Source organism: Myxocyprinus asiaticus, chromosome 23, assembly GCF_019703515.2.
Source record: "Myxocyprinus asiaticus isolate MX2 ecotype Aquarium Trade chromosome 23, UBuf_Myxa_2, whole genome shotgun sequence".
In the NCBI taxonomy this organism is placed as follows: Eukaryota; Metazoa; Chordata; class Actinopteri; order Cypriniformes; family Catostomidae; genus Myxocyprinus; species Myxocyprinus asiaticus.
In genome coordinates this window covers 32,839,227-32,852,861 of record NC_059366.1, presented here as the reverse complement: position 1 = coordinate 32,852,861, position 13,635 = coordinate 32,839,227, and the positions used below count along the sequence as shown (strand labels likewise).

At 36.1% G+C, this 13,635-nt stretch overlaps 3 protein-coding genes across 4 annotated transcripts; 1 reads left to right on the top strand and 2 right to left on the bottom strand.

Annotated features, from left to right (window-relative positions):
- Nucleotides 1-262: 262 nt before the first annotated feature.
- On the bottom strand, nt 263-4,350 carry LOC127414003 (protein Mis18-beta-like). The gene is made up of 5 exons (XM_051651643.1): nt 4,119-4,350; nt 3,926-3,992; nt 1,045-1,167; nt 744-825; nt 263-551 (listed from the first exon to the last, which is right to left on the bottom strand). Exons 1-5 carry the CDS (start codon nt 4,348-4,350, stop codon nt 465-467), a joined length of 591 nt encoding a protein of 196 aa, XP_051507603.1. The 3' UTR covers nt 263-464.
- A 222-nt stretch (nt 4,351-4,572) lies between these two features.
- LOC127413994 (nucleolar and spindle-associated protein 1-like) lies at nt 4,573-10,326 on the top strand. The gene is made up of 12 exons (XM_051651628.1): nt 4,573-4,789; nt 5,082-5,144; nt 5,280-5,423; nt 5,608-5,800; nt 6,035-6,118; nt 7,530-7,642; nt 7,787-7,837; nt 8,124-8,287; nt 8,917-9,080; nt 9,170-9,289; nt 9,436-9,541; nt 9,697-10,326. Exons 1-12 carry the CDS (start codon nt 4,715-4,717, stop codon nt 9,782-9,784), a joined length of 1,365 nt encoding a protein of 454 aa, XP_051507588.1. The 5' UTR covers nt 4,573-4,714; the 3' UTR covers nt 9,785-10,326.
- LOC127413998 (complex I intermediate-associated protein 30, mitochondrial-like) lies at nt 10,175-13,627 on the bottom strand. Of its 2 annotated transcripts, none has more exons than XM_051651635.1 (5): nt 13,583-13,627; nt 11,478-12,028; nt 10,861-11,046; nt 10,655-10,729; nt 10,175-10,498 (listed from the first exon to the last, which is right to left on the bottom strand). In XM_051651635.1, exons 2-5 carry the CDS (start codon nt 11,985-11,987, stop codon nt 10,358-10,360), a joined length of 912 nt encoding a protein of 303 aa, XP_051507595.1. In that variant the 5' UTR covers nt 11,988-12,028; nt 13,583-13,627; the 3' UTR covers nt 10,175-10,357. The 2 variants fall into 2 exon arrangements, with proteins under 2 accessions (XP_051507595.1, XP_051507594.1); XM_051651634.1 differs by lacking the exon at nt 13,583-13,627 and adding an exon at nt 13,278-13,573.
- Between the last annotated feature and the right edge of the window lie 8 nt (nt 13,628-13,635).

Genomic DNA, 13,635 nt, shown 5'->3' with positions numbered 1-13,635 from the left:
GCTGCTGGAAATGGGGCCTGTCTAGATTTGATAAAAAAATGACTTTTTTCAAATAGTGATAGTGCTGTTTTTTACATCAGTAATGTCCTGACTATACTTTGTGTTCAGATGAATGCCACTTTGGTGAATTAAAGTACCAATTTCCTTCCGAAACAGCAAAATCTGTACATTATTCCAAACTTTTGGCTGCCAGTGTGTGGATTATATACATAGACATTATATATATAGTTCTCTCAAGATTACTACAATATATTTTACAAGTTTTTTTTATTTATTTAACTTTTACAATACATTTGTCTAAACAAAAATAATGTAAATAAAACAGTCAACATAGAGTAATCAAGCAAGTCAATATTACATACCTGTACATAGTTACATTTTTCAAAAGAACCAAACTTATATTTCATACAGAAATATATTTCCTCATTTCAACAGTCACAACAAGAGAGCTGTATGGCAGTACTTTAGTTTACATTGTGTGTGCACAATTTGTCCAACATTGCCTCCAAAATCGTCACCTGCTTCAGCTGAGCATCTAAATCCCGTTTTAACTAAAAACACAAGAGAAAATTCATAATGATGTCTAATTCAACTAAAATGAGAAGCTGTAATAGCAATTCTTTAGAATAGCAAAAAATATTTCTATCCATATAATCAATCTAATAACATTGCTCTTCGTCTATACTGAACTGTAAAATAAGCAATAACCCAAACGAGCGAGTGCATGAAGGCATCATTGTTACCTCTTTAATGTTTTTGTCCATAAGTCTGTGTTTGAAGCTGATTTTTGAGGCTTTAACACATGTGCCACTTCTTAGCATGTAGCTAAAATATAAAAACAAAACACATTTGTCGTGTTAAAAATTGACTGTTATAACAAAAGTGATGCAACCAGTAAAACAATGACATGAGAGTTATGATTTGCAATAGTTACAATTAAGAATAAAAATAATGAGTTATTCCCTTCTGTTATTGCTGACATTATTTTTACAAGACAAAGTTTCTGATTGGTTCATTAAAACTAGAAAAACAAACTACCCCCACCAATTTATCAGGTCTTTTCGTAAAAGGAAGAGATTTCGTAAAGCAGACAGGTGCTCTGGGGTGGAGTGAAGAACCAGGCCAACACAACCATGGCAACCAGCACAGTGAAGGCCTTGGTAAGTGCTGCAGATACAAAAAACAAACAACAACAAAAAAAAACATACAAAATAGAGTCTGGTCAAAACACAAGATTATGGGACATCCAACATGAACTGAAAGGAATAGTTCACCCAAAAATGAAAAATCTCTCAACATTTACTCACCCTTGTGCCATCCCAGATGTGAATGACTTTCTATCTTCTGCAGAACACAAACAAAGATTTTAAGAAGAATAATTCAGCTCTGTAGGTCCATACAATGCAAATAAACTGTGACCAAAACTTTGAAGCTCCAAAAAACACAAAGGCAGCATAAAAGTAATCCATATGACTCCAGTAGTATCGGCCGATAATAATCCATGTCTTCAGAAGCAATCTTATCAGTTTTGGGTAAGAAAAGACCAAAATGTAACTTCTTTTCACTGTCCAGCTTGCCAATGCAGTCTCTAGTTACAATCATGATTTCAAGCTCGATTATACTTCCTAGTGCTTGACACATGCGCAGAGCGCTAGATGGTGCTAGGAAGTGAAATCAAGCTTGAAATCATGATTGCCAAGGAGACTGCTGTTGTCAAGATGTACAGTGAAAAAGGAGTTATATTTTGGTCTGTTTTTCACCCACACCTATCATATTGCTTCAGAAGACATGGATTTAACCACTGGAGGCATCTGGATTATATTTATGCTGCCTTTATATGCTTTTCGGAGCTTCAAAATAGAGCCCGACCGATATGGGATTTTTGAAACCGATACCGATTTTAGAGGGGGGAAATTCACTGATTACCGATATGGTGACCAATATAGCTCATTTTTGAGCTGGAATGAAAACAGACCTTTTCTAGGTGGATTGTGCACTGATTTTGCACCAATATGTCTATGCAAAGGTACTCAGAAGGCTGCTTTCTTAAACAAATATTTTTATCAAAGAATATTTGACATTATTATTATTATACATTGTCAACAAATTCTAGAAATGAACACTGAGAAAATAAAGAATAAATAAAAATACAATAAATAGCTTAATAAACATCAATACTGTTAGTATGTCAATTGCTGACCATTTAAGTAAAGAATAAATAAAATAAAATAAAAATCAGTACTGTATGTTTAATATAAGTCAATTGCTGACCATTTAAATAAAGAATAAAAATACAATAAATAGCTAAATAAACATCAGTACCGTTTAGTATCAGTCAAATGCTGACAATTAAAATAAAGAATAAATAAAAATAAAATAAATAGCTAAATAAACATCAGTACTGTTTAGTATCAGTCAATGGCTGACCATTAAAATAAAGAATAAATAAAAATAAAATAAATAGCTAAATAAACATCAGTACTGTTTAGTATCAGTCAATGGCTGACCATTAAAATAAAGAATAAATAAAAATAAAATAAATAGCTAAATAAACATCAGTACTGTTTAGTATCAGTCAAATGCTGACCATTTAAATAAAGAATAAATTAAAATAGAAGAAATAGCTAAATAAACATCAGGGGCCGGTTGCACCAGCTATACGTACGTTACAACTTAGCCTAGTTGTTGCATAAATGGGCACTAAGTCACAATTTACACTCTACTAAATATTTGAGTATTGCACCATTACATTTATGTCAAGTTTCAACACATTCAAAATATATATATAGGATATTAAAATGAATAAATGTCTATTTTTCCAGCCTATTGTATTGATATGTATCACCCCTCATTTATTTTAGACACAGTTCCTATATATTATTATTTACACAGGGCAAATATACTATTTATCAAATCTACTTTTATTACGTATCCTATTTTAATGTCTGGAAAACCAGACTTTTAAATATTACATTTTATAAATGACACGACTGGAATTGTTCGGTTGAAGGGGGTACCAAATTGTGAATCCTGAACAAAACAGTGTGGTGAATACCTGTTTACACATTAGCTTCCACTTAGCTGACAACAGTGAAAGTTATATAGCTAGTTAGCTATAAGCTCGTTGTCACGGAGAGTAAAAGATGGACTTTATTTACTTTTCAGCATTGTGTCTCACCAACTAGGCAACAGCGAAGCATGTCAACACTCATCAACACTCATCAGACACAATCCACCACCGCACCGTTGTCTGCTGAGCTGCAAAAAGATGTTCTGATGTTTACCTTTCAATCTGCTACATTACTGACTGCACTGACAAACTATAGCTGGCTAACAGCAAACAGATGTGATAAACATGAGTGACATGGTTGTCAGGGACAGGGTTAACGTTATATTACTTATATAAAATGATGTGGTCATTTTTATTAACTTTCCAGTATGTATTTCACAAACTAGTTAGCAATTTAATGAGAAGTGATTGCTCAAATCCACACCTTAACTCCACCCTGTCTGCAGAGTCAGCTCTGTAAACAATGGAGTCAGAGCGCGCTCTGCTGGACAAACTACGTAATGACACCAATTCTAAAGCATTTGTTTCTGCAGTATATGTTCTGAAAAAAAGTTTTCATATCGGTAAAATATCCGCCGATACCGATATATCGGTGAAAGGCTAATATCGGCCGATAATATCGGCCGGAGCACTACTACAAAGTTTTGGTCACCTTTCACTTGCATTGTATGAACCTACAAAGCCAAGATATTCTTCTAAAAATTTTCATTTGTGTTCAGCAGAAGAGACATCAGAAGAAAGACATGCACATATGGGATGAGTAAATGAGATAATTTTCTTTCTTTTTTTTTTTTTTTTTTTTTTTTTGGTGAATTATTCTACAAATGCGTAGAGATTCCATAGAGGAAAACTTACGATGAAGCCAGCTGACCATCCAAGCTCATCTTCAGCTTTTTATTCACAATCACATCCTCAGTAACTTCTTCAAGAAGACAAAAACACACATTTTGGTGAATTGAAAAGCTCCCAAATTAGGCACGCATGTCTGCAACAGCTTTGAGCAAGTGTGGAGACTGCATATTTTTTTATTATTCAGAGCACAACTTACTCAAACAAATAATAAACTGGAGGTTCTGGGCTTCCCCACAGATAGCGAGAGAGTCTCCAAGCACTGTGTTGCATGTCATGCACTGGAGAACACTGCAATTCCTAAAGTCTACCATAAAGACTTCACTGTCCTTCACTGCTTTTAGCTGATCTGCAATTGAACTAGTTTGTGTCGAGTCACATGGACCGATATCATAGGAGCTTTCCAGCAAACTTGCATTTCTGTTCGACATTTTTAAAGGAGCAAGTTTAGCTTTGCTCTGCCAAAATCAGAAGGCGCGACAACAGCATTCGTTCGACGGTTTGGGCACGAGGTGGCGTCCTGAACTGCTCACTCAAAACTCCGCCTTTGTCAAAGCCTTCAGGCCAATCAAAGTCAATGATAATTCAACGCTACTTCTTATTGGTTATAGTATAGTGTCGTCATGGGATTCTCAGCCAATCATCTGCCGGAAAGAGATGTTTTTGAAACACGGTATTTTTCAAACGGCAAATCTACCCAAACAAACCGAGCAGTAGCTTAGATAGAAATCGCAAAATTGAACCAGTCAATATTACAGTTGTATTTCTACAGCTTTAAGTGAGCTTATTTACAATATGGATTTGGATTCCCTAAAATATGCGGAATTGCAGCACCTCGCGAAGGAAGTTGGTCTTAAAGCGAATATGAAGGTAAATTTAAACAAGAGCTCGGGGGATCTCGTGCAGTGCTATTTACATTCTGGCCACACGTGCACTATAAGATCTGTATATAAGTACATTACATGTTTAAATATACATTAAAAACGCATTTTTCTACAAACGAGCTACTAACTGAAATATAGTAACTTGCTTGGTTATTTCCGTTAGGATTTGGCTAGGGGAAATTACTTTTATTGTTGTCTAATTGTACTTGATCAAATCATTTCGTCTTTGTGACTGTTGCCTTTTTTTTTTTTAAATGCTTGGTTTTATTTGCTTTTAGGCTGATAAGCTGTTGAAGGCTTTAAAGCATCACTTTTCACAACAGCAGCAGACATCTGAGAATGTAAGTAATGGAAACAATCTTGGTTTACAACAGGAATTATTTGGCTACAGTTTGTGCACTATCATTCATAATCCATATAAAGAGTTATGATTTGCAAGCACAGCAGTAACAGAAAAGACCCTGCTTTATTTGTAGGGAAATGATGCAGCCTCTGTGGACGCGCACGACTCGGCTGTGGACGCGCAGGATGCTCACGCTGCAAAATTTGTGACAGATCGCCGAGGAAAAGGCCGCACTGCCAAGAGAAAGCTCAGTGATTCCGCACCAGTCACTACTCGGGTATACACAAGCATATGCAGATTTTCTTATTATAGGGAAATGAGAGCATACTGTATCATCTAATTTACTCATTGCATAAGAATGCACCCCTGTCAAATTATGTCTTTATAAAATGTTTTTTCTATCTATCTATCTATCTATCTATATATATATATATATATATATATATATATGTGGTATTTAGATTGAGGCAAAGCCAGCACGGTCGGATGAAAGCCGAAGGGGCTCCAAAAGGAGGAAGGTGTCCTCAACCAAGAACACACAGACCCCAGTTCCACCTGAAATTTCTACTGAAGAGAATACTTTGGACAAATGTGTAGAATCTGGGGAAACCAATCCAGACTCTAAAGATGCTCATGTAGAGCCAAGTGAGAAAGGTGAGGCTTTGATCCTGCCCAGCCAACAAGAATGTCCAATACACAATCTGGATTTCTAGGTGAAAGTTTTTCTCATGGAGAATAGTAAATATTAATTAAACTTTAATTATGATCTAATAGATGAGTCAAAACCTAAAGTCTTAAAGGAGATGAGGCAATAATCTTGTGATTTGTGCCTGCACATTTTTTTGTGAGGCCAAATATTAAAATTGCATTTAAATGTATATCCTACAGTTACTGGGAGAAGGACAGGCGGTAAAATTCCCCGCCATGAGGGTTTGATGAAGAGGAAACCTGCTCTGCGACCGACAACTCCAAGTAATTAGATCCTTCTATCCTTCCAACCTACACTAAAGCAAATCAGGCATTGTCCAGCTTTTGTAATTATCAAGACAGATTCTTGTGAGACTGAAGGTTAGTGGTTGAATGGTCCAGAGGTAAAGGAATATTCCGGGTTTAATACAAGTTCAATCGACAGCATTTGTAGCAGACAGTTGATTCCCACAATAGTTAATTTCATCTTACCCCTCCTTTTCTTAAAAAAAGCATAACTCTGGATCTAGTGAGGCACTTACAATGGAAGTGAACAGTTATATACAATTTTACAACTTTGTTGCCCTAGCGACATAGCGCCATAAACCCTAAAATGACCATAACCATGTCAATTTAAACAATTTATAGCTGAAATAATACACAAGTTTTTAGCAGAAAAAGACATTTAAGTGCTTTTATAAAATTGTATGCTTCACATTTCTGCCTTTAGAGGAATAGTTCATCCAAAGATGAAAATTCTCTCATCATTTACTCACCTTCATGCCATCTCAGATGTGTGACTTTCTTTCTTCTGCAGGACCCAAATGGTGGTTTTTAGAAAATTATCTCAGCTCTGTTGGTCCATTCAATGCAAGTGAATGGTGGCTAAAACTTTGAAGCTCCAAAAAGCACATAAAGGCAACATAAAAGTAATCAATATGACTACAGTGGTTTAATCCATGTCTTCAGGAGTGATTTGATAGGTATGGCTGAGAAACAGATCAATATTTAAGTCCTTTCTGTTATAATCTCCTCTCTGCCCAGTAGGTGCTGATATGCACAAAGAATGCAAATCGCCAAAAACAAAAGAAGAATGTGGAAGTGGATATTTACAGTAAAAAAGGACTTAACTGTTGATCTGTTTCTCACCTACGTCTATCATATCACTTCTGAAGACATGGATTTAACCACTGGAGTAATATAAATTACTTTTATGTGCTTTTTAGAGCTTTAAAGTGCTGACCACCATTCATTTGCATTGTATGGACCAACAGAGCTGAGAGAATTTTCTAAAAACCACCATTTGGGTTCTGCAGAAGAAAGAAAGTCATACACATCTGGGATGGCATGAGGGAGCATAAATGATGAGAGAATTTTCATTTTTGGGTGAAATATCCATTTAAACCCTCTAACAATTGTGCTCATTCACTTTCATTATAAGTGCCTCACTGTAACCTAAATTCTTTTTTTTTTTTTTTTTTTTTTAAGTAGGGACAAGCCAAAATTATTTTGTGGTAATCAACGTTTCACAAATGTTGTTGATTGAGCATAACTTTTATGTATCCCAGAGTATTCCTTTAAGTGTGACATGCTCTTTGAAAGCACACACGGGCAGTGTCTTGTTACATTTCTGCTCTTTAGGCACAGTCTTTGTTCTGCTCCTGAGTAATGTATTTGCAAATCACTTTTCCCCCAGACTTCAAAAAACTCCATGAGGCTCACTTCAAAAAGATGGAGTCCATAGATTCTTATGTCCAAAGGAAGAACAAGCAAATGGAGGTGATCAGGAATTCTGTTAAGGAACTGAAGGTAATGATGAGGGTGAAACCCTGGACTGTCAAATAGCTATTTGAACATTTTGAAAGTCTATGTGTCTGAGGTTTTATTTAGGATTTTGCACTGTATGTCGAGTTTCAAGTGTTGTGGTTTATTTTATTTATATTTTAATTTCAGACACTGTCAGATAAGACACTGATGAAATCAGTTGAGAGAAAGACTCAAGCTGTAAGTCCCCAAACACCACATAAGTCAATTATAGTACCAGTATGTGAGTCAGAGTTCACTATTAAACATGCAGCCTGTTCTGTACTTCCTGTAAGGATATTCTATCAAATATAAAAAAATATGGTGCATAGTGGCATATTTAAAGAAAAAGAAAAAAAAAAAATGTGAAAAAAATTCTGACATTTATGAATGTGAACTGAATTCTCTGAAAGAATCAGACAAGCGTGATCTGTCTGGAAGAGGCTGATTCAAAGAATAAGCAAGCAATGGTATTGTCTCCTATTAGAAAACTGCCACAAGCCGAGCATCACTTTTCAGTCCTGGGGTGCAGGAGAAGAGACCAGTCCCTGAAAGACGCAGGCTCACTCAGCAGTCTGCCACCAAGCCTGCTTTGAAGGACAGCTCCACCTTCAGGCCAAGCGTCCTCACCACTAATAAAATCAATGTCCGGTAAATGCATCAGTACTTCTTTACAATGCTTTTAGTAGTGTGTTGTGAAGTTACCAAATGTGGTAGTGCCAATGAACTAGAAATGCTAAATAAAGCATTAAAACAGAAGGTTTATGACAGCATATTTCTATCCAGACCGATCACCCAGAAATGAAGATTCACCAATCATTTACTCACCCTCATGCCACCCAAGATGTGTATGACTTTCTTTCTTCTGCAGAACACAAACAAATATTTTTCAGAAGAATATCTCAGCTCCATAGGTCCATACAATGCAAGTGAATGGTGATCAAAACTTTGAAGTTCCAAAAAGCACATAAAGGCAGCATAAAAGTAATCCATATGACTCCAGTGGTTTAATACATGCCTTCAGAAGTAATATGATAGGTGTGGGTGAGAAACAGATCAATCTTTAAGTCCTCCTTTTTTTTTTTTTTTTTTTTTTACTATAAATATCCAATTTTGAACAGCCCTTCTGTGTGCGTTCATCAGAGGACTAAGTTCTTTTGTTTTTTGGGGAATTTGCATTCTTCATGCGCATCACCACCATGAGGGTGAGAGAATTTTCATTTTTAGGTGAACTATTCCTTTTAACTGCTTTTTTTTTTTCTCTCTCTCTCTCTCTTTAGATTCTCGCATGCCACTGAGGATAATGAATACAAGCGTTCACTAGTGAAGACTCCAGCTCGTATGTCTCCTCACCTCCCCCTCACTTCCACTCCTGGGAGAAAATCTGACATTCACAACAAACCGGAGCTTAATAAATCTATCAGCACAATCAATAAAACACCTGGTAAGGGTAATGCCATTTTGTTGCATTAACAATTTTTTATAACAGAATGTCTGACGCATTGATTATTGTTTTTTTATTATTATTTGCAGGAGTTACTCCATTTGTTTTCAGTGGGAATAACAGCATGTCAGTCACACCTGGTACCTCCAAGAACACATTTGATTTGAAAGCCAGTCTCTCTCGCCCCTTGAACTACAAACCACATAAAGGTACGTCTACATGTTACTAAAATATAAATACATGAAGCCCAGGATTAACATTTCAGCCAGTGCTGCTTTGTGAAAAGGCAAAGAAAACAAATGGAATTCTCTCTGCCTGCTGTTCATTGCTGTGCATGTTTCTTTCATCCCCACAGGAAAACTGAAGCCTTTTGGAGTGGCACAGGAGAACACAGCACTTAATAAATCTCAGACAATTCCTTCTCACCAGAAAAACTTCAAACAGCATCAAGTTCAAACAAGGTGAGATGCCTATGTCAGTTGTGGGTGTAGAGATATTTTTTACTTTCATCAGATTGTTGTCTCCTAAGGCTGTTTAGTCATAAGTGGCTTTTTCCTGGACTTCTAAAATGAAACTCACATTGAATATGCTGTTTCTTTATGAACCTTCATTAAAGAGAGGAACGGCGTGCCAAACATACAGAGAACCGAAAACAGAAGAAGGAGAATATGTTGGGTGCCAGACGAGGCCTGGCCATGGCTTAACTCTATTGTTTCATTTCCGTCTCATTATTGTCTTAGACATTCTATTTAAGTGTTTAGCTTTCCTCTTAGTTGTCTGTTAAATTTCAAACTTTTGTACATTTAATTTTCAACTCTTCTGTAAACACCTGCTTTTTTTTTTTTTTTTGCTAGGGTAATATGCTTAATTTTAAGTGAGACAAAACACTTAGTCATCCAACAAAAGTGTCTGTTTTTTTAATCCATTTATAATTATTTTTATTATTATTTTTTTTTTTTTTTAAGCATAGTTCATGATTTATGTGTAAAGAAGAGCAAGTATTTCCACTGATGACTAGTATTTGGTACATTTGACTAGATTTGTACTTGGCTTCAATCTAATGCAAAGTCAAAACAGTAAAGCCACACTTTGGAAAAGTTACACAAAATGTTTATTACAGCAATATTCATAAATTATCATTTTGTACTACTTTGTCTGTTATGTGGTTATTTTGTGTGAGTGAGTGAATGGGTCTCTGTCCATGTTTAAATGTTTGTATAAAATAAAGCAGTAGATTTTCCTTTCCCATCTGCATTCCTGAGTCCAGTTTAGTCCAGTCAGACTTCTGGGTTTCTCTTGTTAAGCTCATATGCAAACTCTTCTGTGTGGGCACGGTCGTTACAAAGTGCGATGAAGTCAATCTCTAGCTGAAATGGGCCATCTGCTTTGTCCCCCAATGTAAAACCAATACTCTTAACCTAAAAATTCACAAATTTTGATTTAATACATTGAGGAACATTATAACTAATTATGTCCACAATGCTCACGTAAAATTCAGCATAGAAAACAGGGCAAAGATTAGACATTCATCAATTACCAGATCAACCACAGGGCAAAAAGAAAATCGTGCTGACCTTGTCTAACCAGAGAACATGCTGATCATCTTGTATTCTTCCCCGACTGGAAAGGAAAAACTTGGAGAATGGAATCTGTAAAATAGATGGTTTTACAGATAAGATATTTGGACCTGCTGAAACCTCCTATTGATGCTGTTTCACATTCCGATGAACTGCAAAAGTATGTTAAAGATCATAATGGATGCAAATGTTTTAAGACATGCCTTGACATCCTGCCAGAAAGGTCCACCTCTGGTGTACAGAAAGTAACTGTAAATGTCATCTCTCTGATGAGAAAAGTAGGTCTCGGCTGAAATGTTTACCATCCATGGTCTTCCATCTCCACGGATACGCATGTGCAACGTGTTGAAATTTGACCAGTCATAGTGCATTTTTCTGTCAAATGATGCCTGTAACAAAGAAATGTTTCAGTGGTCAAATAAAAAAAAATTGCTTATGTAACTGTATGCAAATAACAGCTCCTCTAGTCTAGAGCTGTGCTTTTCAATGCTGCTCCCTTGTGATATCCCATTCTCTATGGAAAATGACTACAATTCTTATTTTAAAGTGTTCCTATGTACATTACAAACTGAAAACAATTTTATGGATCCCAGGTTCTGTGTTAATCCTGTCCAAATGCCTGCTTTTCATGTCTTTTCAAATCAGAGGGAGCTTTATACGAAAAGAAAATGTAATTCAAAACATTTCAACTGTCTTGACACTCTCCCATTATATTCCTAAATCTGCTCTTTATACCAGCGGAACATTAGTTTGGCGGCTGTCATAACTGGGATCAAATTATGGATCATCAGAAAGTTAGATGCTAAATCTCTACACTGACCAGCGGTTGTTTGGAGCGCAGAGTGCAGTATCCACTGTATCGAGTCTCTCCATCATGGGGAGGCGTGGAGCACAAGGTCCCATATAGCAAACAGGTGGAATCGTTTTTGCTCAGTTTAAGATATGCCACGCTGCAGCCCCCAATCTCCTGATCAGATGACACGATCCACTGATTTAGACTCTCGGGTCCACGGAACTCCCACTGGACCCGGGTTTGCTCCAGAATGTGCTCTATTAACGGCTTTCCCTTTGGCCCAGTCCAGCGCTGGACAAATTCATCCTGCAACAGCCAAAACTGCTTCTTAATACCATCCACACCTTTAGAGAAATCAAAGTGTATTTTTTGCCAGGGCCAGCGGGTGTCCGGTGGCTGGCCTGGTCTGCGGTAATCTCGCTCATAGATGCTCCTGGTGCTCAGTATAGAGCAGGTGAGGATGGGTGGAAATGACTGTCTGTTAATGACATTATGAATTCCAAACAGAGTTTTGAATGTTGTTCTTGATACAGCCATTTGAGTTCCTCTTGTGATCAGATCAGAAATCCACTGGTGTGCTGGAGAAAAAAAAAAAAAAAGAATAAAATATTTTATGAAATCTCTGGGTTTTTATATTAGGGTCAATGACATGATGCTCATTGTTTTGTCCAGATCTATTAAGTTATTCAAAAATACATTAAAAAATACAGACTAATCTTTTATTATTACTTCTTAGTAGTAAATAAAATATATATATGTTATTAATATTTGAAAAACTTTTGTCCACCAAAACTTGCTGCCCAACATGTAGGTTTCCATTTTGTTGTCACAACAAAATAAAACAGAAAGGACATTTTTATGAAAAGGCACATTTTGTTCAGGTCATAGTCATTCATTTCAAAAAGGTCTTCACACAGTTTTCAAGTTAAAATATAAGTTGTGTACACATGTTTTCGAGTTGTATAAAAGTCATCCTTATGAATCCAGTGGTTAAATCCATGTCTTCAGAAGTGATATGATAGGTGTGAGTGAGAAAAAGATCAATATTTAAGTGCTTTATTTTCTATAAATCTCCACTTTCACATCTTCTTTTGTTTTTGACAATGCACATTATTTAGAACCTATCTCCACCTACTGGCAGTGAGCAGAATTTATGGTAAAAAAGGACTTAAATATTAATGTTTTCTCACCCACAACTATCGTATTGCTTCAGAAGACATGAATTTAACCGCGGGAGTCCTATGCATTACTTTTATTCTGCCTTTGTATGTATTTTTTTTTTTTTTTTTTTTGGAGCTTCAAAGTTCTGGCCAACAGAGCTGTGTTCTGCTGAAGAGAGTAAGTCACACACAACTGGGATGGCATGAGGGTGAGTAAATGATGAGAAAATGTGCATTTTTGTGTGATCCTTTAAATCATTTTCTTTATGTAGAAAATGCTAGAATTTTTTTATGTATGAAACCAAAATGGACACAAAGATAACAAATCTACGAACTTCACCCGTGTATTTTAAACTAGATTTTTTTTAAAGACTTCTTATTTTAGCCTCCTCGGATGACTTTATTTGTCAATGACCCATTAACAATTATTATACAACTTGATCTTCCTTCACTAATTCAAATGAAGATGTCAACAATCTAAAGCAATACAATTAAACATTTCAAAAGCAATTGATTATCGTATTTTAACCATTTTCATTTGCTACACGTTACTGTAATGAGAAATAAAAATAAACCTCAATTGACTTTATATTGACTTTCACGAGTCATCGCATACAAGAGTAACTGTGTGATTAAATGTATTAAGGACAGATAGATGGTAACTCACATTTAAGATACAAACACCGAGGGTCATCACACTGGTCGTATTACAAAAACGTTAAAGTACGTTAGTCTTAAAAGCAATTATTTGTGACCCTCAATTAATGAGAAGCCACATGCGCCATTACGGTGCGTCATATATTTTTTCCTTCTAGAAACGAGCAGTCGCCGTGGTTACGTTCCTACCAACAAATAAAACCTCTCGCAGTTGTTTCCAGCACTCACTACACTAACAAAAAATAACATTATATTTTCAGCTAATCTGCAGGTGAATATTCCGAATAATTATTTGAAGAACGTGTTTTCCCTTACATGTGCATTGTTGTTTTTCAGAGTGAAGTGTGCGCACGCGCTTTAGTGCAGCT